This window comes from Pundamilia nyererei, unplaced genomic scaffold, assembly GCF_000239375.1.
Source record: "Pundamilia nyererei isolate P.nyererei 1_Seehausen unplaced genomic scaffold, PunNye1.0 scaffold00113, whole genome shotgun sequence".
Lineage (NCBI taxonomy): Eukaryota > Metazoa > Chordata > Actinopteri > Cichliformes > Cichlidae > Pundamilia > Pundamilia nyererei.
Genome location: NW_005187514.1, coordinates 1,395,896 through 1,420,066, shown reverse-complemented (window position 1 = coordinate 1,420,066; position 24,171 = coordinate 1,395,896). Strand labels below are relative to the sequence as shown.

Genomic DNA, 24,171 nt, shown 5'->3' with positions numbered 1-24,171 from the left:
CTGCTAAACATGTTAATACCAATGTATTAACACTCAATTGGGGTTTGTTTTGTTGTGATATAACTTGGGGAGTACCACATCAAGGCTTAAATGCATTTTTTATTTAAAACATTTTCATGACCACCAGATATGTTTTGCCATCCTTAATCGCCATCAAATGGGTAAAATAGCATAAAGACATGCTGACTTCAGTAAAATTAGATGGCCCGTTACATGCACCATTGTTTGGGTCACAATATAATTACAACATTATATTGGATGTAATAATGAGCTGTCATTCACGTTAACATTTTCTTTGCATAATTCTGCCTCTTCTACATTTTTCGGTGGTTATGTTATTTTACTTTTGCCCGTGTGTGATCTGTGTGATATTAACAGGTGCTGAAGCTTACCTGCAGGGTACATATTTACCTTGTGAGGTCTGCATACTTTGACGACTGAGTCATTTCGATGCAACAGTCACACCTTGAGCCACAGAGGCAAAAAATATGCCTCTTGGGTGGTAAAGTAACACGACTTTGTATATAGTTTCTTTGGCTGATGATTTTAACTCTGTCGAGTCAACCTGACGTGGTTTATGCCAGACAGGCCTGCAAAGCCAGGAGAATATTTAATGGTGCATTGGGTTAAGGGAGCGCTATTCAGTCACCATAACTTACAGTGTGGGATAAAGAGCGATGGTGAGCGATGTAGGTGCAGCCATGGCTACGTCTTCTGTGCAGAAATTAATGAATTAGAAAGGCGAAAGAGAGACAGCAAGGACTTTAGTTCCTGCTTCCAGCATGAAGAGAATGTAATGTAGGCCATACCAGCTGGAAAACAGTGAACCATATCAGACACAAACTAAAATGACCGAACTGATTGCATCAGAAGGTGAAACTAGAGCTGGGCGATAGAACGATAACGATATGTATCGCGATATAACTTTTACTCGATAGAGAAATTAAGCTATCGCGATAGACCTCGCCGCTCTTGTCCTCTAAAAAAAAAAAAAAAAAGTCAGCCAATCCAAATTAAGTAGCGCAGAGCCGAACCAATCACAGCCGCAGCGTCACGTCGCGTGACTTGTTACGTACAGCACAAGTGCCAAGCCGCACGTGTGTTTGTTTGGGAAGCAGCCAGCGCGTAATGGAGGAAATGAGTGTGCCGACTAGAAAAATCAACCGAGCGTGACCGAAGAGAAAACAGATGATGGTTCCAACGCCGGAGAGATTGTCGAACGGAAGAGCCATAGAAGTTCTGTAGTGTGAAGGTATTTCGGCTATTTCAAGTCTGACAAAAAACAGAGTAGCGTGCACTGTAAATTGTGCCGAAAGCATGTCTGGAAATACAATAAACTGGTGCATGCGTCACACTGTGCGCCACGTTATTGTTTCGGTGAAATGAATTTCTACAATACTGTTACTGTTAATTCTACTCTCTGCAGTGTTTAAATGCTTACATATACACACAGTTACTGTCCCTCCACACATACGACTCGGTTCTGCTTCTATGCCCCAGCTTTGTTTACTTTTTCCCACCGAGGCTTCTAGACTTCTGATTGGCCAACATTTCTGCACGGTTAGGAATCTAGCGCCACCTGCTGCTTTGGCATGTTCATAGCAGCGTTTTCCTTCATTTCTGCCTTTATGTGTGGACGGGATTATTTTTTAAAACGAAAACGGAAAATCTCCGTCTTCAAAAATACCCGTGTACGTGTGGACGTAGCCTCAGTCTCTGACTGGAAGCGCTAATTCGTCATTCGGCTTTTGTCAGACTAAAGTAACTGTTAAAACTGTTTGAAAAGCTAAGCTATACAACAAGGAGAGATTGAGAATTTCCTTTTAGTTCTCAGTTTATTTGATATTGACAAAAGTTAGTCAATTTTGTCTGTTCTTCTGTAAAACAAACTAAGATTTATTTTTAGAATTAATATTTTGTTTCTAAGTGGAATTGACAATTTAGTCTGTTTCGTTTGTTCTATTTTGAAACTTAAACGCTTTAGCGGCTGCCTTTTGTGTAGTTTGCAATATTTGCCTTTATTTATCTGAAAAAGTCTCATGTTCCTTAAGTACATCTACCCTGTTGAACTTATTATGGGAAATAAATATTTAAATAAAAACAAGCTGCTGATTATTTCACATTTTACTTGTGAGCAACGGCACATTTAAATCTTACAAATATAGTTATTTGGCTTATATCGTGATAGATATCGTTATCGCCTGAAATGAAAAAAACATATCGTGATATGAAAAAATCTCATATCGCCCAGCTCTAGGTGAAACTGTATTGAGTCATGAAATATTCCTTTTTTTGTAGTTTAACCACAACTTAACTCTTTTGTCTGTTGTGATAGTATCTTTTGTTTGAAAATACATCCTAAAAAATTCTTCAGTCTTGGTCGTCATTGTTATAAGCTGGTGAAAACCCTCCACAGACTAAAGCCTATCTGTAATCTTTTTACAGGTTTGCAGCACTTCCAGATTCCTGTTTGGCTTGTGTAGTCTCAAGCGAAACTGTTATTTCTCAGAAAAAAACCCTTTTACTTCCCCACAGATTTTCTTGATTTCTGATGCATGGATGCATTGGTTCTGTCTTCACTTCTCTTTTGCTCTTTGTGGTATGGCTAAAGTGGGGGTGTCACACTTATAGGCCACATGCAACCCAATTTGATCTCAAGTGGGCTATGCCCGTAAAACCGTATCAATGCAAAGGAATAAAGGGAAGAAAAAACTGAATATACAATTACAAGTATATTCTAACAGAGACATGCCATTAAAAATGAGCTCGAGTTGAACATTATGCCTGACCTTTGGCATTCATGTAGTGCATTTGCTCTCATTGCAATTTACTAATCAGAGTGGAGCTATAGAAGGAACAAAACCTTCACATGTGGTGTTGTTGTAACTAAACAGCATTAGTGTTTTATGACTTTTATTAATCCGACAGCCTGGTTAGATCTTAAAATCCTTTTGGCTTTCTGTACATTTTCATTCCTGTGCGATCCAGGATTAGCAGTGCATTTTGTTTTCAGTTTTCACACTTTGCAAAGCCATGCAGTGGCTCCTGGTGGTGCATGTTTAACACCCGTGGACTAAAGAGGCGGTGTGGTGTACGCACGTAAGCATTCAAACATAAAAATAAATAATAAACCTGAATTCTGTGGCTCATCCTAGCAATTCTGCCATCATTTTTTCACCACCAGAGTATCTTGGAGTCTCTCTAGAGAGGAGCATGACTCTTTTCAGCATGATTATAACAAGATTTTTTTCCAACTTGATATGATTACTTGGTTGGGGATTTTATGCAATACAGCACATTAATATCCTGGAAGCTGTGAAAGAAAGAAGTGCAGCTTAATCGTGATCATTTTTACTTTTTTTGTTTTTTGAACCAGTTGTGCATCCAGAAACAAGTGAGAGGAGTGAACTCTGAAGCTTTGGCTATCAGATGCGGATCAGACACTGTCATGGTTCGATGTCGTGAACTGAGATGTTATCAGAGTCAGCTTTTCCGCTTCCCCCAGGGGTTCTAAGAAATCCACTGATGAGACCACGAGAGAGGTCTGACCCACAGTGGCCTCAGTGGGGAAGAGGGAGGAGGCGGCAAAAGAGAGAGGAGAGCCATGGGAGATAATTTGGCAGGGAGCTGGGAGTTGACTGAGAAATAAAGAAGAAACAAATTAGGACCAAAAAAAGGGGAAGGAAAGAAGGCTATTTTCTGGTCATAACAGACTTTCTACAATAACCCGGACATTATTGAGCTGTTGGTGTGTGTTTATGTGATATGACTTGCACAGCTTTTGGCATCTGAGTCCTAAAATTTTAGCTTTAACTGTGGATTCTCACCACAGACACACACAAACATATACATATAAGGCGTTCACTAGGGTTAAGTACTTGCCTGTGTGTGAACACGTTTGTGCAAGTGTTAGAGAGGGGATACGCATGCGTGCCTGTGTTTTTTCCAAAACAGCAATAATTAGAGAGTGTGTGTGTGGGTGTGTGTTTTACTCCAATGCACCCTTGTTCTTGTTGTTGGAAGAATGTTGATTATAGTCTTGATTTAGCTGCAGCAGCATAAGGATCTCACTTAAAAGCATGTGTGCGCTTGCAGGCTCGGCATTTGCTGGACATTGATGGATATGTGTGTGTGGGTGGTTGCACACAGTGAAGGTGTATGATGGGGTCAAGAGTTTGTTTTGTTTTCAAGTTGTCCAAAGAAACACTGCCCGTCATGACAAGTTTTTCCAGATTCCTTGGCTGCGTGGTGCAGAGCTGGAGTTGTTCGCTGCATTTAAACTGTGCTATTCTTTTGTTGTTGTTTAATTTTTTTACAAAAATGCTAAGTACTTCATGGTTGTAGTATTGCAAATGTGAGAATTTTCTGCCCTTGCATGTCAGACAGAGCTGTGTTTTTCTATTTAGCAGAAATACGAGTCGTGTCTCAGCTGAAGTGAAAGTAGGATTACATTTCTCACACAAAATGTCCAGTTTGCAGCAAGTCCCATCACAAGCGCAGAATTTGCTATCAGTGCAGAAAAACAGGATTCTTGGGAAATGTCTTTGTGCCAAAAAGAGGCACTTTGTAAGGCCTAACACAGAAACTCTGTTGGCTCCTTATAAGCCCCAACGTAGAAAGGTTTAGACTAGCCTTCCGGGAAGTCAGATGCCTGCAGATGATTCACTGCTGATCTGAGTGAATGATGGAGTCAATTATGTCTCAGCCAAATCCCGACAACAACACAGTGATAGAGTATTGCACCTCTTAAATATTGGCAAAGTGAATCAGAACAATCATGTGACTCATTCATAAAGTGCTTGTGGATTTCAGACAGACATGTATGTGGAGTTTTGAGTCGTGAATGTTTGAATCGACTGAATTGTTTTGATTTGACTCAGTTTTAGTGGTGAGTAGCTGAGTCAAGGATTGTGTCATCAACTTTTCTGAAACTAAGCTTTTGATCCCTTACCTTCCAGTAAGAAGTTGAGCTTTCGGTGACAGTCGAGCTGAGAAGCTGTTTTTAAATTCAACAGTGAACTGATTTTTGTGTTTAACGGTAAAAAAAACCCCACTCTCATTTGTTCTTGGCCAACAATTTCTAAGCTAATTAGACCAAAATTTGAATATCTCTTGATAATGTGGGGATATTTTGTACCCAAAAGGTCAGAGGTAAAGTTTTGGCTCGGTTTTCAGACCTGTGTGAGTAGGGGCTCAGTTCTTCAGTGATCTGTTTGGATTGCAGGCAGCCATTTTTGTTGTGAGTGAGTCTGGCCACTGGTCTTTGTAATTATTCATACATCTGTTTATTTATTGATTGGCAGTTTTGGTTCTCTATTGGAGCTGAGTGTCAAAAGTAATATCCATATGAATGTCAGCAGAACATTGCTTTGTAACAAGATGATCAACCCACCTGTCAGTGTTTTTTGATATTGTGACTCATTTGTGTAGCTTTAGGGAAAATAATGATTAAATATTAAAAGTCAGGAGTGTATCATTTATCCTGTGATGACGCAGAAATGCAACAGATTTGTGACACATCAGTGGTGGATATTCTCTTGTTCCCTTCTATGTTTGCATTAGTCTGCATCATCACAGAGCTGGAGAAATCAAGAGGGGATAAAAACAGTGGTCAAGGCTTTTCTTTTGTACCGGGTACACTGTTTCTTGCTATACACTACATATGGGCAAATTGCTATTACTTAAGGGGGGGGGGGGGTGCTCAGGCCTCTGCTTTCCGACAACAATAACACAATGCTGCTATTCTTAAGACACAGAAATAAAGTCCAGCCACTTTCTGCCTATTTCCTGTGGTGGGAACTGAGACAGGGAGGCAGGTTGGGAAAGTAGGAAAAGCAAAGGCTGGGTCTATGATGATAAGAAGGAATTCAGACTGTGTGCAGGAGTAATCCACGTTGAACACTGGAAAACAAAACTGGGGTTTTATCTTAAATGAAACAGTTAATATGATGATATTATGTATCCTGACTAATACACATCCTTCCAGCTGTCCGACATCCTACCAATGACTAATACAAAACATCTTTACACAATCTGCAGTCTGTCATTATCCTGACCCTGGCATGTGAAGGAAATACTAAACTATAGGGCTCGTGTAGCAACAGGCAAAAGAAAAAAGAGAGAGGCGAGTTATGACTTTGCTTTGATTGTGTGGATTTGACATGTGAGGAGGGAATGAAGTCAGCAGCAAATGACAGGCATCACAGACAGTACAGGCCTCAAAGCTGACAAAACACAACACACAATGAGGTCTGTGTTACAGGCAAACACTTCATTACAATCAGGTCCGGTAAAGGTCTGATTTGGTGTAACAATTCTCAGAAACAGCGGTTTTAGATTACAGCTTTAGGTTTTGTTAGTTTTTTTCTTTCAAAAGAAGACTGATAAAAATTATTTTTGCCAGAGGCCTGATCATGTGATTTCTGATTGGGTCACAGATAAAAACTAAACTCCTCATTTGCGACTAGTATGATTAAAGCAGGCTCCACACGGGCAGACGTTTGACTGATTTTGGTCTCGGTTTCACAACTGTTACACCCCCTGCTTTCACTCCACATCTAACGCGGAGATTTTTTTTTACAAGATATTTCCTTCTGATTCTCCTGGAGCATCAGTGTGAGGTATTTTAGCTTTTGGAAGACTGATCAGTTTATTCTAGGCCCCATCACCATTTCTTGTGGCCTCTAGTAAGTACATTTAAACCACTTGAAAGCCACAGTGGGTATGTTATCTGTTCAGCACTGTAGTGGTATTTGAAAAATTCATATCGCGCTTGACATTATAAAGAGTATATGAGTACAGTCGACGTACTGGCCAACACTGAAGCACGTGGAGTTGGGTTTACATTTAGTGCTCTTTAATCGTTCCTATCTTTTCAGCATTTTTGAGTCTTTATAAGGACATAAATTTAAAACACACCGATAAAGAAATCTTCAGGTCTGAAGAAACACGTTTTCAGAATTTAAAGCCAAAATCAAATTTTTGAGCATAAATTTAAGCATCTGTCTGTTGAGATATAAAAGATGAGATATAAAAACTGCACCAATTTGATGATGATGATGATACAAAATAAAAGAAACAAGCACTGGCAATCCTGGATGTTTGACCTTATTTCTGATAATTCAATGAAGGAAAACTGAAGAAGTGCATTTTCGGGAAACTTGAAGGACTTCTATCACCATGTGGGATAGATGGCTGGTCAACATATTTTCTAATATAGGAATATTTGAACACTTTCAATCTTATGGCATGGCAAGTCCAGATTTGCAGATCTTTGTAGTGTGATTTCAGTCTCAGTTTCAGTATTGTTACACCCCTGCTCTTACTCCGTAGCTTCTTTGTGAGTAATATGGCTACATCCGAATTGTTTTCCTTTGACATGTGTTAGACAAAAGGTTTCCTGCTCATTCTCACAGAGCAACAAGTTAGTGTTTGGAACAGGGATTACAGAGCCAAAGCTTATCCATGTCTTTGTGATATCCAGATTAAACTTGTATAACAACACCACTGGTCTCTGGCTGTGCCTAGTAGTTGCAATCGCCGCCTCCCCTCGTGTTATACCTTTGAATCAGCTGATGCTTTCCTCGGGCTATGGGAAGTTAAGCCCAAAGTTATCTCATGTTTCAGCGCTACTTCCTCCTTTACAATATGTTCTTCAATTATGTAAGCTGTGTGCGTCTCGCTTTCTGCTCTATGTATTATCAAAGCTCTTTCACATCTCACTTCACACAAACAGGAACAGTAAGCCTCAGCCAATCCCAACCCTGCGACTGTATGTCTTTTTCATGTCGGCCTCTGCTTTTATGCACCTGATCAATCGGCCTCAACGCAGCTCGTTGCGGGTAGCTGATGTCAGGCCGTGCCACTTTGGCGTGATGCAGAGCAGCTTGTTGCATTCAAGTATAAAACATGAAGTGAAAGGAATGGAAAAAAGGTCACATGGTGTCGGTTTGTGTTAACTGGTATGTTGCCTATCAGTACAGCAGGCAGTTGTGCTTGTCAAAACAATATTGAATGGTGGCTGTATTAGAGCGAATTTCTGGACCCTTTTCTCTTGAAAACAGACTTGGATAGTAGTGGTATGTGGATTTTTATTCATGTCGGCTTTTTTGTTTTTTATGGATGTTGTTGATCAAACTTGGTGGGACATTTATTAACTTTATGTACACTTACAGCCATGAAGCAGACTCTTCACAGGCATGGCGATATTTTTTCTTAGTTTACCGATCAAACTAGAGAAGTTATGAAAGTATAAATTTGCTAGTTCGTATCGTAGACTGTACATAAAAGATCAGAATCAGAATACTTTATTGATCCCTAAGGGAAATTATTTTTTGTTACAGTGCTCTATTATAAACAAACATTAACAAAGACTGGATGGAGGCAGCCACTGAAGCAGTACCTATTAATTTCTTGATTCCTCGTTTTAAAGTATTTAGTTTAGGTTATTGGTCACTGCCAGTTTGTCTTGTCACTAACTTAACAGCTAACAGTAGAAAACTTGGTTAGTTGTATCTAAAATCTGAAAGTACTAAAAAAAAGATAAAATTGAACTTTTCACTCAGTGGTGCCCACATGTTCTAAAAAAATTAACTTAATATGCTCAAAAAGGCACCAGCAGCACAGACATGGTTGAGAGGATTTGAATGAAGACTAATTAGTAGACAGCTACTGGTTATAATGGTCTCTGTTGGTATACTTGTCAATCAAGGCAGTCAAAATCTAAATGGTTTTATTCATCCACTCTACAGTTATTAAGGAGAAATAAGCTATAGAGACCAAAGCAGTTTCTGTATCAGGCTGCTAACGTGATTGCTGCTGCTTAAAATGGGATTGTAATGACCCGTTTATTCTCGCCGTTCTCACTCTCCCATCTATAGCAACAGTGTTAAAACATAGCAAAAATAAGTAATCATAATACTAAGATCACTAGTGACGACGTGTCTCAGTGGAGTGATGGCAAAAAAAACAATTAGCGATTTCACATCTTTTCAGTTTCATATTGTGACTCGGTTTATTTTTATCTCAGAAGCCGATAAAAGCCGACCCATTTCCTCCCATTAATATCATGTTGATAAGAGCTAAAATGACCAGCTGTTCTTCAGCGGGAACATTTTGTAGCTAATTTGGCTTTTTGTGTGCTCTCGTATATCTGACCAAATGATCATGTCACAAGCTTTCGGTGCTGAATTATGATCTGACTTACAGTTTTTCTCTCAACAGTTTTAGCTTAGCTGATGTGATCATATGATTTTTTGTGTGCATGTGGATAAAAAAAACCCCATGCAACTCTAAGCTGAAGGTCCAGTGCATAAATCTGCACCTCCAAGGTGCATCGTGCAGGCTATGATGAACCTTAGCTGTGTCACAAATGATCTCGGTTTTGCTTTGTTCTTGTGGAGAGAGGCTGCTTGAATTGCACTTAATTATATATTTATTTAATGACACTGTCTGCGCCATTTCTCTGAAAAGAAGATCATATGCCAAATTAGCATCAACCAGTTTCGCATATCATCCACCCTCTTAGTCTAAGTTAGAAATACCCTATAGCTGAAATCACAACTTAGCTGTTGTTTTTAAACTTCTTTAAAACTTGTAGGGTTGTGCAGGAGTTTGTAATGGCTTAGAAGTAAATGAGTTTAGTGGGATGCTTTTTATACATCATATATTTCATACTCTTTAGGTTATCTGAGGAGCTGTTTTGGGGAATTATAATTATTAAAATACATTATGTAGTGGCGAAGAGACGAAAACGTGCGTAAGCATGCCTAGTTATTTTTTGATAGTTATTTTTGGTTATTCTCCTTCTCAGGAGTTGGCTCACAACCGATCATTAACAGATGGTTATAAGCTAACATTATGCTGGCTAATGTTAGGCTTAGGTGTCCTAAAAATGACACTTTCCCTTTGATAAATAGATTGATTATATGACAGTTTATTCGCTAAGTGTCCAAGTCCAATGACCTTAGCTCCATTCCAAATAGGGCTGGGTGTCGTCACTGATTTCTAGAATTGATTCAATTCCGATTAACAAGGTCCCGAATCGATTCGATCCACGATTCGATTCAGTTCGATTTGATTTGAATCGGGGAAATTTTGCCTCAGACAGTCAGAAATATCATAATTCAGATCATGCATCAGTACATTTCCATATTTTTATATCTATAAAAAGAAAGCTGACACTTGCGAGACTTTATCAAAGGTCTAAGCATCACAGCAGATGCCTTTGTGTCAAAGTAACTGAGGATAAAACACAGAAAAACATGAAGGCGATTTTCCAGGCCTGGGCTTTTATAAAAAATATTCTGCAGTACATCAAAAACAGAAGGAAACCGTTAATCAGCATATGAACATTACCTGATGCTGTTGAAGCATGAAGCAGAGCAAACTTACAGAGGGTTTATCAGAGACACAGCTAAGCGTTTTCAGTCAATATTGTTTGGAGAGATAAATCGATAATCAAAACTCACCCCTAATTCCAAAGACTGGTGTTGCTAATAGCGGCAAAAACAGGATCAATAACAAAACAGGATACAGTTGATGGCAGTCTGCAATCTACTGACATCTAGTGGTGAGATTTTACACACTGTACCTTTAAATTTAACATATTAGGTCATTATTAAGTAATCAGTGTAGTGTATGTATCAGAGTAGATAAATCGAACATTTATAAAATAATTTAGAGTTTATTCTAAAATATCATGATGTGTATTGTGTACTGAGATTTAGCCTTAAAATACGAAAGCAGAAAAGTTCCCAGAATCACTTGTTTTTTTTTTTTCACTTGCAGCTTTCACCACAAATGTGTATTCATCATGCTCACAGTTAAATATTTTAAGTAACACTTGTACTTGATATTCTAGTTCTCTCCTCACGTAAGGCAGCACGTTGGTGTGCATGTGAGTGTACATGCACGGCATCTTTGCATGTGTGCACTGTTTGCTGCTTGCCAGGGCAGGGCTTCCTGTTGCTGTGATTGCTGCCCAGGCAGAGCAGAGCAGTGATCCTTTGGTCTCCTTTCCTCTTGTGCTCTGCCACCTGGACCTTCATCCACAAACCTGGCGCCGTCTCCTCTCCTCTCAGCTTTCTCCTGCTTGTTATTCTCACTTCCTGCCTGGCCTCTCATTATCCGCCCATCTGTCTTTCTCTCTGTCCTTGTGACTGTTCCTCCTCTTCCTTTTCTCACTGCTTTATTGCCTTCTCCCCCCTCTTACAATCACTTACTGTGCCCCTGCTTTATAAGTTTATCCGTATCTCTGATTCATTCAATGATTCAGGGAGTGAAAATTCAGAGGTAATAAAATCTGTTTTTGACCCGAGTTCCTTGGATGCACATGTTGCTGTGTTGTTTTTTTTATTTTTTGGCTTTAGGTTTTTGTGTGTGTGATTTATATAAATTTTCCACTGCAGTTTTTACAGGAAACGCCGAGTGTTTGATGTCTCTGTGAGCCTCTATGCCATGCATATTAATTGAGTCATAAGCAATAGATTGGATCCGGCTGATGTCGGTAATAAGGCTCGGGCTATATAAAGGTCGGACGGATGTGGTTCGCTGTAAATTGCATTTTACTTAATGAGCGTGACAGTTAGGACTGCATCCTATTTTTTGCAATAATGTACAACTAATCAGCACATAGAGGTGTACATGTACACACATTCCCAGACCAGTTGCTCACACATCTGTATGTTTGTGTGTTTTAGAGCAAGAGCAAACAGTTTAGCTCATCGCCCAACAATCTGATATCTATTCATGTTTAAGTGTGTCTGAAAAAACATGGAGGTAGTGTCTGTGATGTCATGTCTGGAGGGTCTGGTGGGAGTGCAGTGTTGGAGCTGATGTGTAGCAGTCAAGTAGTAACTAATGTTTATTGCGCCTGTGGTTGCATCTTCTTCCTGTCTTTGTGCAAAAAGGAGTTCAATTTCAATTCTGCTGTCGTTAGTTTCTCATATTTATCTTTTTATTCTTATAGTTTACAATTTCTTCACAGCTTGCTCTTTAGGGAAAGTTCGCTTGATTTCCACTGTGAATTCAGTGAATTTGGAATTTTTTATAAACATTTTTTATTTTAAAATTATTTGCTGATTAGTAGAGCTATAATCATAGAGTTGGCTAGTTGATTATTTAGGCGATATTGTTTACATGACTATAGGTTTTGACAAGCCCCGGCCACACATACCTAATGACTGGTGATCCCCTGAAAACCACAGGTCACTCTGGAAAATGTGTATTCCTCAGTTGAATGGCAAGTGATTGCTGGTGATTGCTGCCTGTGTGGTACTGCAAGGCAAGGCAAGGCAAGTTTATTTGTATAGCACAATTCAACAACAAGGTGATTCAAAGTGCTTTACAGAGACATTAGAAACAAAAACAAATAAAAAGCACTGCGCTGAAAACCTGCTTGAAACCAAGCTGCTTGCCAGCAGATTGTTGTGGGTGTCCATAGTTTGCATGGAAGATGCTGACTTGTTTGCGAACATGTTTGCCAAGTGATGTTAAAACTGTGAGGAGTGTGATGTAAATTGAGAACAAGACCGGTTGCCTTCAAAATCAAACTTGGATCAAGTTGGCATCATGCAAACTATGGGCGACTGTAGAAATCTGCAGCCAAAACTATCACATTGAGGTTTTTGGTATAGCATCCTCTTTGTGACCAGTTTCACCTAGAAACAGCCACCTGTTGGGGAATACATATATTTCCTTTAGTGACTGGAGGTTGCTGACCCCTTACTTTCATAAGGAGAAAAGTGCAACACCAATAGCCTTCCTGGACCAGTTTAATGGTAGTTTAGTAGCTGGAAAAGAAGACTACATTATGAAAAATTCTATGCTTTGAAACATCCAAATGTAATCTCCATAAATCTGCAAAGTCTTGTCTATTTTTCCTGAGTCTGGCGTGCTTTTTCCAGTTGTTTACAGTGGCAAAAACAGCTGTAGCAACATAACAAGGTGCTAGTCATCTTTTCCACGCTGTGCACCTCTTCCTAGCTTAACCAGCTGTCCAGTAACAGTGGAAAGACGGTCGAGCAACACACTGACCGAATGTCACAACAAGTGTGGAACAGCAATGAAGGACAAGTTAATGCTGCTGCTCTCTGAGTATTTATGCCTGCACCTGTTCAGTAACCAGTGTCAGAGCTGCTGAGGCTGTGCCTTTTTGGTACTATCAAGGACTGAGCTGAGTATTGTCAGGAGTGCGGAGTACTTTTAGCATGAAAAAACCCAACAACTCCGAGATGTACAGAATCTGCTGAAATTAAATTGATACTGTTTCAGAGAACTCATTGGCATATAGTCATCTTGTCGTTGTTAGGATCTTCCAATACTGTCATTTTTCAGTATGCAAGGTCTGATAATTTTACATTGGCAAACTTGAGTTAAACCACTTAAAACTCCAAGCCATTAAGTAAATTTTAAAAACATAAATTAGATAATTGAGCTATTTGACGTTTACCAACATCAAATGTTTTACATTTAAGCTAAAATTATTTTAATTATGCTTTTTTTGCCATGTGACTCCGGTGACAAAACATTTCAGCTTCGGTTGGCAGCGGGACTCAAAAATTCTCCCTTATACAAACTCACAGGAGCCTCAAGATCAGTTTATTGGTTAAGTAAACTTGTTTTTAAAACCCTTTAAAATCTTATTTTACGAGGTAGTTTAGCACTTGTCAGACTTGTAACATTTTCCCACCCAGTCTGCATTTCGGTTATGCATCCAGCATCTAGTGGCCATTAGAGGTGCTGCAGCGCTCTCAAACCAGACCCCTACTTCCTAATTTGAATGCATGACCTGAAAACTCAGATCACTTCAACACTTTCATGGATGTGTGTGTCCGTTGCATCAAACGAGCTGTTCCCTAATGGGGACAACAGGGTAACTCAGTGGTGTGTGAGAGCTGATACCAGGCCTGTGAGATATAAATAGCAGTCTACATCCACCAGCAGCATAGATTATTATCTATGAGTTGTAGTGTTATATAAGCTGCGGTCTTGGGAGATTTTATTTTCTTGGTTTTGCTCCAAAAAAAGCTTTTTCTTTTCTTTTTGAGAGGAGCCATGTGGTGTTAATGTTTGTGCAAACAAAAAAATATTGAGCAAAAGATCATGTTGTCTCTGTTCCCTGCAGACCACATCCAGGACGCTGTTTACTGTAAATCATACTGCTAGCACTTCCATTTAGTGGGAATAAAATGCCGCAATATAACACATGAATTTCCCCAGTAAGTCCTGAGTCATGAGGTTACTCACGCTAACAAGATCGATTCATGTCTGTGTTTCACACATCCTGTTTCCTTCCGTCTTGATTAAAATCAGACTCTTTTATGTCCACTTCTGGAGCGTGTACATCATGAGTATTAGGGATAGATGAGAGCTGTGTGACTCATTGTGGTGTCTTGCAACCTGACCTGGTGTGTGGTTAACTTTATAGGACAAGGTCAGGATACAGTTTTTATATTCACTGACCAACTACAAGCTAATTTAGATAATAATTACTGCCTAAGTTATTGTGGAGGTGATTCAAGATGGCTGCTGAGTGGTTAGGCTTGCTTCTAGAAGGACTTTGCCTCATGTCACATGCTCAGAAAAGATTGTTTTATATTTGTCTAAATGTCAGCAAGTGTGACTAGCTGCTGCGTTTTGACACTTGTTTGACATTTTGCATTTGTCCATTAAAGACTTGTGTGGTATGCGTCACTACCTGTTTGCTCTTTTAAACAGCAGTGGTTGACTTGCTGCATCAGTAGTTTCACAGTAGCATTTGTTTGGTTAGATCATTTTTCTCTTTTTTTCTTCTTGCCAAAAAATCTGACGTTGATCTCGACACAGTGCAGCAGTTCCTCAGGTTGTTTTGTGGTGTCGATGGGGGAGAAAAAAGCGGTGCCAAATTTCTGTAAAGCCCACGAGAGAGACGAAGAAAGCAATCAGTGTGCCATCGCGAGCGTGCGTGTGCTTCGCAGAAGAAGAATGCGGGCATTGTAGGGGAGGAGAAGGAGCTTGAGGGAGTGATGAGTAAGGTGAGGAAGGAAAAAAGGCAGGAGTGCACAAATGTTTTCCAGTTGCAATTTCGGGTGTTTGGATTGGCTTTTTTTTCTGCCGTCTCCTGCCGAATGCTGTCTAGGAAAGCAATAATACAATAACAAAACACTGAGCTGAGGTTAGAGGTCCCGGATAAGAACAGAGAAAGGAGACACAAACACTGTGTTAGCCTTTTTGTTTCCCCTCACAGTTTGAATATGGCTCTTCGTCAAGGTAAAAAGTCAAGGAAGTTTGAGTCCAAACACATCTGGAGATCCTCAGAGGACAGAGAGGATGAAAAGAAAGGGAAAACCCTGGGAACGGAGGCGGCCAAGACCCCAATGGATACGGCGAGAGGAAGTGTGTGTCTGTGTTTTTGTGTGCATGTGTGTGTGTATGTTCTCTAGGCAGTGCTGAGTCATCGCTGGGCTGGCCAGGCAGATAGAACCAAGCTTCTGGGAGGCCAGCTGAAGGGGCAAAGTGAGGCATGCACTGAGCATGCTCTGAAAAAGTACAGGAAGGGGATTAGTTGTTGTGACAGGACACATCCAGGAACTTTAGTGACGCAATATTTCACGATGCCAACTTTTCACTGCCTCATTGACGTACGTGTCCCCTTGATATGTTTGATGGTGCTAATGAAAAAACGGCACGCTTATTTTAAGATGTGACCTCACGACTTTTACAAGTCTTCATCTCAGAAGGTTGTCGCTCAGGACACAGAGAGAAATTAGATAACAAGACGCGTTGCTCCATGTTTTGGCCCGACCACAGCGCGACCCCCCATCCCCCCACCCCCTGTTTCTTGTGGTTGTCTGTGATCTGTTGGACCACAGTCTGTGACAACCCCCCCCCCACCAGACACAGAGACACAACAGCCCACACGCACCCATATGCAAAAGCACTCTCACACTTCCTGTATGCCGATTAGACTCTTCTCTGCAGCACTGGAGGAAGATGGTATGTACTGTAGGCACATGTTGAAGTTAGAAGGTTAAACTCCTGTTAATGATACTGCAGTTTACGTCTTATAGTCTAACTGTTCATCTGTTGCTCAACACTTTATTATGGAAAGACATGCAGGGCAGAAAAAGAAGCAGCTTATATATAATGCATGTTGACTTCTTTGCTAAAAGCACCTTGAGGTGTTGCTTTTGGTTTGTGTTATGGTGAATATTCTACCTGTGTTCACCGCTTTACTGTGCAGCACATAAGAAGAAATCTGACTAGTTGTTGTATGCTAGTTACAGTCTGTTAGTTACACCATGTGTCTGCAGTGTTTACACATGCAAAGTGGCAGTTTTAAGATGAAGCTTAAATTCACCTCTGTATGTATGTCTGTGTATGTGACTGTATTTCTTCCAGTGGTGGGTTTGAGTGTCTTATATCCAAGCACAAACTTCCAGTTATAAAATTAAGCCAATGTAGAAGTGCCAAGAACTGCAGATGGCAACTAATGGCTATTTGAAGTAGGTGCCAAAAGTGAATCAGTCGCCATAGACTCTCGTGGTAAAATGCCCACATTTAGTTAGTGCAGAAATGAAACATTTAGCACAAAAATCAGTTATGGTCTCTACAGATGTTTTCCCCCCTTCAGAAGTTTCTTTTTTCCTGTTTCCTGGCTAAATCGTATTAAGACTTAAAGTTCGGCATCATTGTGGGCGTCTTCTGTCCATTCGATGGAGTCAGGAAACATTCTGTTTTAGTTAACACCTTGCTAAGTAAGCTTGCACCAGCACCAGGTGATAATGCCACAGCTCTGCCTTCTTGTTCCAATATGACCACGTCTGGATCGAAACAAAAACTTAAGATGAACACGCACAAAGTACCAAAATGGGTGCTCCAAAAGTCCACACAGCTGATATCACAGTAGCTACATCCTTTTTTTTTTTTTTTTTTTTTTAATATCCTATCTATGGCTCTTCCTGTCTGCTTCAGAATTTAATATGTCAGCGTTTTAGGACTAAAAAGACTCTAAATGTCCAGTCATTTTTGTCTTCTTTCATTTCCAGAAGACCCAAATCTGCTTCTTTATTCTACCAAAAATAGGACTCTTTCATTGCCGTCATTGGCTGTCTCTAAACGTCACTTGAATCTTGCTATATCTGAACAGAAGTTGTGTCCAGTTATTCCAGCTACCAGTCATGCCTGGGCTACTCACTTCCAAGTCAACACACTTTTATGTCATCCTTATGCTACATGCCCAAAAATGTGTTCTTCCTGATCCCCTATGCCTATTTGTTTAGTATACTCAAGGTCAAAAAAGGACTCACACACACACACACACACACACACACACACACACACACACACACAGCAAATGGGCGTTTAAAAAGAAAGAAAAGAGAAGGGCTTGTTGAATACTTAGGAATACATCCTTCCTTTATTCTGATGAACTGTGTGGTTAAAGCTGTTAACCACGGAGTTCTTTTAAATTACAACAGTACTAGTTTTTTAACGGTGGTGGACAGGTTGAAACACGTGTGCACTGTACAGAGAAGCTGCGTGTTAACTTCTTCGTGCACCAAATGATGCAGTACCTACAGTTGATAATGTAGTTGTGGGCCCTGATGAGTAAAATGGTAGATGGCTTTTGATAGTTTCAATTTAGTGATTATTATAAGAAAAGCCACAAGTTTAAACAGAGAAAGCCCTGTGGGATTAGACTAATCAGCAAACACTGAAGCACTGTGCATTAACAGAAGCAAGGAAGTGAAACAGTGCACGCAAAAAAAAGTAGCAGAGCCCTACTGTAGGAGGCCAAGCCTTCCAAGGCAACCCGAACACATCAAGTTCAGTGCAGTATATTACCACATGTCACATCTTTACTGTCTCACTCATAAAATGAGGTTGCGTGTGTGAATGTTTAAGGTTGGATGATTAATCAGTTTAAAATTTTAAGATTTTGCCACATTCATTAAGTCCAAACTCAGTCGGTGTTTACTTCAGTTTGAGCAAAGATTATGAAAAGCGCGGCTTTGGTCAACAAGAGCTGTCCAACAGAAGCTAAAAACTTTTAAAATCTTTCAGGAGGTTTATTAGATGTTGTCTGCAGCTGTTTTTCTCTCCATATCTTTGAGAGTCTCTCACCAAACCTGGTTTCGGCAGCATATGACTGAAATGCCCTTTGGTTGACTGCTATGACTTTCTGTCTATTAAGTCAGCTTCTGCCTGGGCCCCTTGTTGCCCCCCCCACCCACACCTGCAGATGTTGTGGTGGAGGCTAGCCGGCAGAAGTGGTTACCCTTGCGAGACAGGTTATAGGGTCAAAAACGCTCATTAATATGGGCCTCGCTCTCTACCGGATGAGCCTGTCCCCCTCCACCAACGCCACTGATTTATTTATTTTTTGTGTTAATTGTACTTAAAGAAATCCCCTTTAAGTATAATAAATAAATAAATAAACACTTTTGTTTTCACTACACTTATGATGTTTGTTAAGTTAATGAATAATCATGTTGTTTGTGTATCGTGTTTTAAAACGTGAGTGATACACTGGGGGGGGGGGAAAAACGGAAGGACCATTAAAATAGGTCACGTGTAAGTACACAAACACACGGATGAAAATACAGGCTGATTGAGAGATTTTCTAACCGTACTTCCTCAGTCAGGGCCTCATTCACTTTCTGTCTGACTGACTAATTACTGTTTCCATTCATAAAATACTTGAGTTGCCATCATCCATATCAGTGGAGGTTAGAACGCAGTTTCTCCTTTCTCTCTGCTCGCCTCTGCTGTAGGAAACAATTTCCTGAAATTTACTTAAAATGTGTACACTCGCTGCGTTTTCTCCCATTAACTGAATGGTAACCGATTGTCCTTTGAGTGAACCGTGGCCCTGTGTTGAGATACTCTAGGATACTCTGGTTGATTGCCAGAGATTTTTTGCAGGCCCATGTAATCCAATTTGTGCGGTTACAGATCAAGCTCAGATGAAATCAGAGTTTTGAATGTTCTTTCTTAGTGTTTGAACTGTTTTTAAACTTTGAAGCAATTCAAAATGTGCTGTAACTGTTGTGCCATTTCCCATGTTTAGTGCTGCATGTCTTGCACAACCCTCCACATTATCCTGATCTAATTGCATTCCTATATCTTGCTCTCGTTATTTGGTCCTCTGGCTTTTTTCGTTCTTTTCTTCCATGCTTCATCCATTCATTTCTCTTACCCGCCTTCTTTTTCTGTTCCGCAGTGATTCTCATCCACTCTGGTTACTGCAATGAATGGTAACACTATCCATCCAGCCAACACCACAACAGCAGCAGGCCAAGGTGTGGCAGTTGCCCAAAAAGGCTGGACGGAATTCTGCGAGCTGCATGCCATCGCCGCAGCCCAGGAGCTGGCCCGGCACTACCGGAGTTTTGCAAGAGAGCGACCACACCATGATGTGCTTCCACCAGAGACCTTTTCAAAGCAATTTACTGACCTCTTCCAGCAACACTTCTGCTGCGAGGTCGACAAAGACGGCACGCCACTGGGTCAGAACACAAGCTCTGCCGCCTCCGGTAGCGCTCCCTCATCGTCTCCAGTGGTCCTTCGTCCTCAGCCTGTAATCACTCGAGTGCGGACTTTGCCTCGGGTGCAGGACTATCGGGAGACTGGCAGACCAAATGGAGGAGCTGCTCCACTGACTGCGTCACCGAAAGTGGAGCCGGTGGTGTTGAGCCGGGAGCAGGAGCTGCCACTGAGATGCGCTGCGGGAAACTCCTTTTCAGGATCTCGCACAATTGGCAGCGGGACACTGGTGATTCATAGCCATAGCAACGAGGAGATCTCTGGCACAGATCATCGCCAGGTATCTGAACGGTACTCTTCTGACTCTTTAACCTCGAACCCTGAAAACTCAGAAGTCACACATTTCTCTTTCAGCCAAATCCGGAAGTCTGTAAATAAGCTTTTAAAGAAATCACCCCAAGCCAGTCCGCGCTCATCCCGGGACCTTACCCCTAGGAACCCCACCACCACCAACAGTAATCTTCCAAATAATGGTGACAGAGTGGGTGCTGTTTCCTCCATCAGCGAAGAGGTGTCATCCTCTTCTTCCCACTCCTCCGAAGCCACACCCACAGCTGCTTCACACCGTCCTGGAATGAAGGAGCTGATCATGGCTCCTTTCAATAGGTTTCGTAGTAAAAGGCAGAGGCGATCCGAGGCGAGCGGCTGCTGTAAAGAGGGCCAGTTGAGGTACTTTCTGGTGGACGAAACTGTTTCAGACTCACAGCCCCGCTGGCAGCGTTGCCACCTGCTGGTCAGGAGGATCAGAGACATTCAAGGAGGAAGAGGAGCAGGGGAAAGTTACCAGTTAGAGCTCTATGATCCTCCAAAGGTAAAAACACAAGCTTTGGCACACTTTATATTCATCGTACACGCGATTCACTAAACTCTAACAGCTCAGCTGTGGTTTCACATGATAATATGTGGGCATTTCTTTGAAAACAGTTCACAGCAGGTGAAAAGTATTCATTTTTATTTTTAAATAGCTTTCTGTACAAAATTTGACTCCTGGGGTTTCTATCTGAAACAGCTTCATGACTTTTGCTTACAAAGAGAAAGATAGAGAAAGATTTGTCTTGACATCCTTATCAGTGGACTGGTGTTTCATGTAGGTTTAGCTGATCTCACAATCGTTTACCGTGGTCTTTCTTTATCTGCCACATTATCTGCAGAGAAATCATACAGATTAAATCATTAATGCTGCTATGTGTAAGTATTTTATTTTGAAAGCTCCACTACTGGTAACCAGCTAGCCCCGGCCTAGCCCCATCTCACGTGTACACAACTACTCATGTGATCACGAGTTAAACTAAATATGCGAAAGAAGTATCATTTATATCATGAATTGTAAAACCCTTGCATGATCTTCTGGCCTGATTGCTCGCCTCTAGTTGCATGCATGAAGTGTAAGAATGGTACCGATGGCACTATTCTCAATTTTTTCAAGTTTATTTAGTCAGGCTAGTATGAATATCTTTATCTGCCTTTATTATAATTTGGAAAAGACAAAAGAGTATGAGTTGTTAGTAAAATAATTCTTTAGTTGCGCACTTTTTATAGTTTTCTTTTGGTCTCTATTGGACATAAAAGTCATCAAAGTGTGTGAGGAGTGTTTAAGTCAAGAGGTTACAGAAATACTGTTTAGCTTGTCAGGCAACTAAATATATAAAATTATGCCATGATGTTGCAAATTAAAGGAGATTGCAAATCATTTACTTTCTTTCTCGGAACACCAGACTAGAGTTTTTTTTGCCTGAAAAGTCACGGTGTAACCCCTCCTGTCACCTCATATCCTCCTATATTCAAACAAATAGAATTTAGCTATGCTAGTCTGCAGCTTTTGTTAACTGTGTATGGAAAGAGACTAGTCATGCACTACAAGTGCATCCTCAGTACTTTATAGATTTGAGCGAGAAAGAAAGAAAACAAAAAATGTATTTTCAGAAATGTTGAAGAAGTCAATTCAAAATATTGTCTACTGATCTACACACATCACGATTTATCTTCTTGATGCTTAGTTTGATTGCAACAAGCAGATGTTCATGAAAACCACTGATCGTTTTCTGTTGCTGCTGTTCTCAGTACAGGAGAGCTTTGCAGAGTTTCACTGGATTGTGTCTGCCGCTTTTGCAGATGTGCATGTGTTGTTTTTTTGTTGTTTTTTTAAATAACCTCTTCTCAGAACTGCTCACACTGTGACATGTTACAGCTGACAGGTTTGTCATCTTGTGTTTCATATCTATGCATGGTAGGTCACTAGATCTGTTTGTGTCAATAGGATGGAAACCCACATTTGCCTTTAAAGAGCTGGGTAAAGTTTGCCAAGCAGTGTCACATACTCTTAAGTTAACGCACACACAAAAACAAGCGCACACACATTAAGGCACAAAGTCATTTCCTGTTTCCAGCTGTTTAGTTGCAGGGGTTTCCCCCCCTCCTTCAAATCATCTCTTTTCTCTGCCTGTGTTTGTTTTTGTTTGCATAAATGGTATTTTTACTGCCTCTAAGAAGCTCCTTTTAGTGAATAGTTTGCCACATGACAAAACAAGACGAAAACTGTGATGACATTTAGCTTTGCCTCAAAAAAAAACGTCTTGTCTTACTGGCGGTTTGCATTTCACCTTTACTTCTGGTGATTCAGTGGCATCTAGAGGGAGTGTTTTGATGATAAACACAAAGCTTTTTTGTTAACCAAACTGAAAACACAAACTGAAAAGATATTAGTCATATACTCACAGCTTAGTTTAAAGGAGGGCATGAGCTTCAGGTTCACTCGTGCTTTCCATGCACAATAGGGTCATCACAGTTCATAGATGATTTGTTTCACACTGGTACCCTTTAAAGATTATCCTAACTGGTTTACCCTTTAACCTAGTTAAAGAAGTGGAAATTAAGTTGCTAGTCATATGAGATAGATTTAATCAGTCCGTACTTCATTGACTATTGTTACTTATCCCTTTATTAATATACAAACATATACAGGGCATTTCTATAGCTCAGAAATATAGCTCAATATTTTCTCGCTGTGACATTTTCACTCGATTACATCAACGAATCTGCAACATTCATGTCTTCTTTTAATCCTTGGTGAGTAGATACACCTCCCACACTGTTTCCTGTTTGCTTGGGGTTTTCTGCAGCCAGTCACAACTTTTCTCCTTACACGAAGCAACCATGACATTAAAGCCGACGATCTAACATTAGTTAACTTACCCAAATGCCAGTAAAACAGCTCTGACCCTGTCAGGGTTGTGCAATGACCTGATACCTGCAGGGTTGGATTGAGCTTGTTCACAATAATCCCACAGATGGTTGGTCAGATTGGAGTCTGGGGTCTGAACAGTTTTGGTTTGAATATAGTAGAGAGTTTTAGTAAATAATTAAAAATAATGCTTATATAGCTTCAAAAATTATTTACGTTTTATCAAAGTACAGTTCAGATTAACTGTTAGGTCTATGACATCACTAACCGAACTGTAGCTGCAGCAAGTGGCAGGTAGATGTAAACAAGCAAGGTGGAAACTTAGATGGATAACAACCCTCAAACCAGCAGTACTTTGAACTGTATGCGATCCATATGTTGGCTGTAACAGAGTAAACTGGCATATAACCACTGAAGAGGAGTAGTAGGTAGCCATGTTCAGCACATGCATGTTCATGTTAACCTGCAAGTAAAGAAAGAAGAAGGCTGCTGCTAGCACTGCAAACATTAGTGCCTCACATAGCAAACTAATCTGATAATGTGCGTGAAAGTGACACATGTCAACAAGCTTTCTGACTTTTGGATTAGTCAACTATTATTATTTATTAGTAGTAGTATTTCTTCCCATTTTATCAACCAGTAAATAAGTTGCCAGTATTTTCCCTTCTGTATTGTACAGTGTATTTCCAGGGGTGTTGGTCTGCCACGATGTGTAGGTGGGTGGTGATGGATGATAGGACTAAGATGATTAGTTTTATTCACTAAAGTTGTCAGTGGTTTAAATGCAATGCCTGACTGGTGTATTACTTCTTAATTAACACTTGTTAATGCCAAGTGGCAATTGTAACTTGGAAACATGACATCAGTTGTTGCTGTAAGCTCTTCGCAGCACAGCAGGATGTATTTCTTTCTTTCTTTTTCTCTTTCTCTTTTTCTCTCTCTCCTCGCATGCTTAGCTCCCCCCACAAGGCCTCATGGCATTAAACCCTGCAATATTTCCAGATGGGGCCAGCTGTAAGGCTGCATGTAGTTGCACACTTAGCCCCTAAACCAGTGATCAGAGCAGGTCGAATGCTGTCCTGAGCCCTGCCATCTATAAGGTGGCAGGGCCCAGTAAGCAGAGTTTAGTCTCTTTAGGGTGTGTGCAAGTGTGCATTCAGACACACATAAAGGTCCATGAGAGAGACATTGCATGCATGTGCATGTGTCTGAAGGCGTATGTGTGTTTGTAGAGTTTTATATTTAGCAGCCCTCGAGTCCTCAGCCGCTTACAGCCCTAACCATGTGTGTGAGGTAATTCAGTTGATTTCAGAGCCAAAGTCGTGCATGTGTGCACGTGCTTGCGTGTTTATTTAGAATGGGAAGACATTGGCAGGATTTGCCTGGCTGTTTGCAATTTTGCTTTAATGCACTGGTGCTCTGAATACGCTCTCTCTTAATGTGTGTGTGTGCGTGCGTGCGTG

The 24,171-nt window shown here is 40.6% G+C and overlaps 1 protein-coding gene across 3 annotated transcripts in view; it reads left to right on the top strand.

The window, feature by feature from the left end:
• sh2b3 (SH2B adaptor protein 3) overlaps positions 1-24,171 on the top strand; it is a 61,976-nt gene that overhangs the window by 1,452 nt on the left and 36,353 nt on the right. For 2 of the 3 annotated variants that reach the window (XM_005741770.1, XM_005741772.1), the window contains exon 2: positions 19,205-20,338. In XM_005741770.1, the coding sequence (XP_005741827.1) occupies positions 19,232-20,338 (1,107 nt within the window). In that variant the 5' untranslated portion in view covers positions 19,205-19,231. Of the gene's footprint in view, positions 1-15,902; positions 15,976-19,204; positions 20,339-24,171 lie in introns of those variants that run through there. The other variant, XM_005741771.1, reaches the window with a different exon arrangement.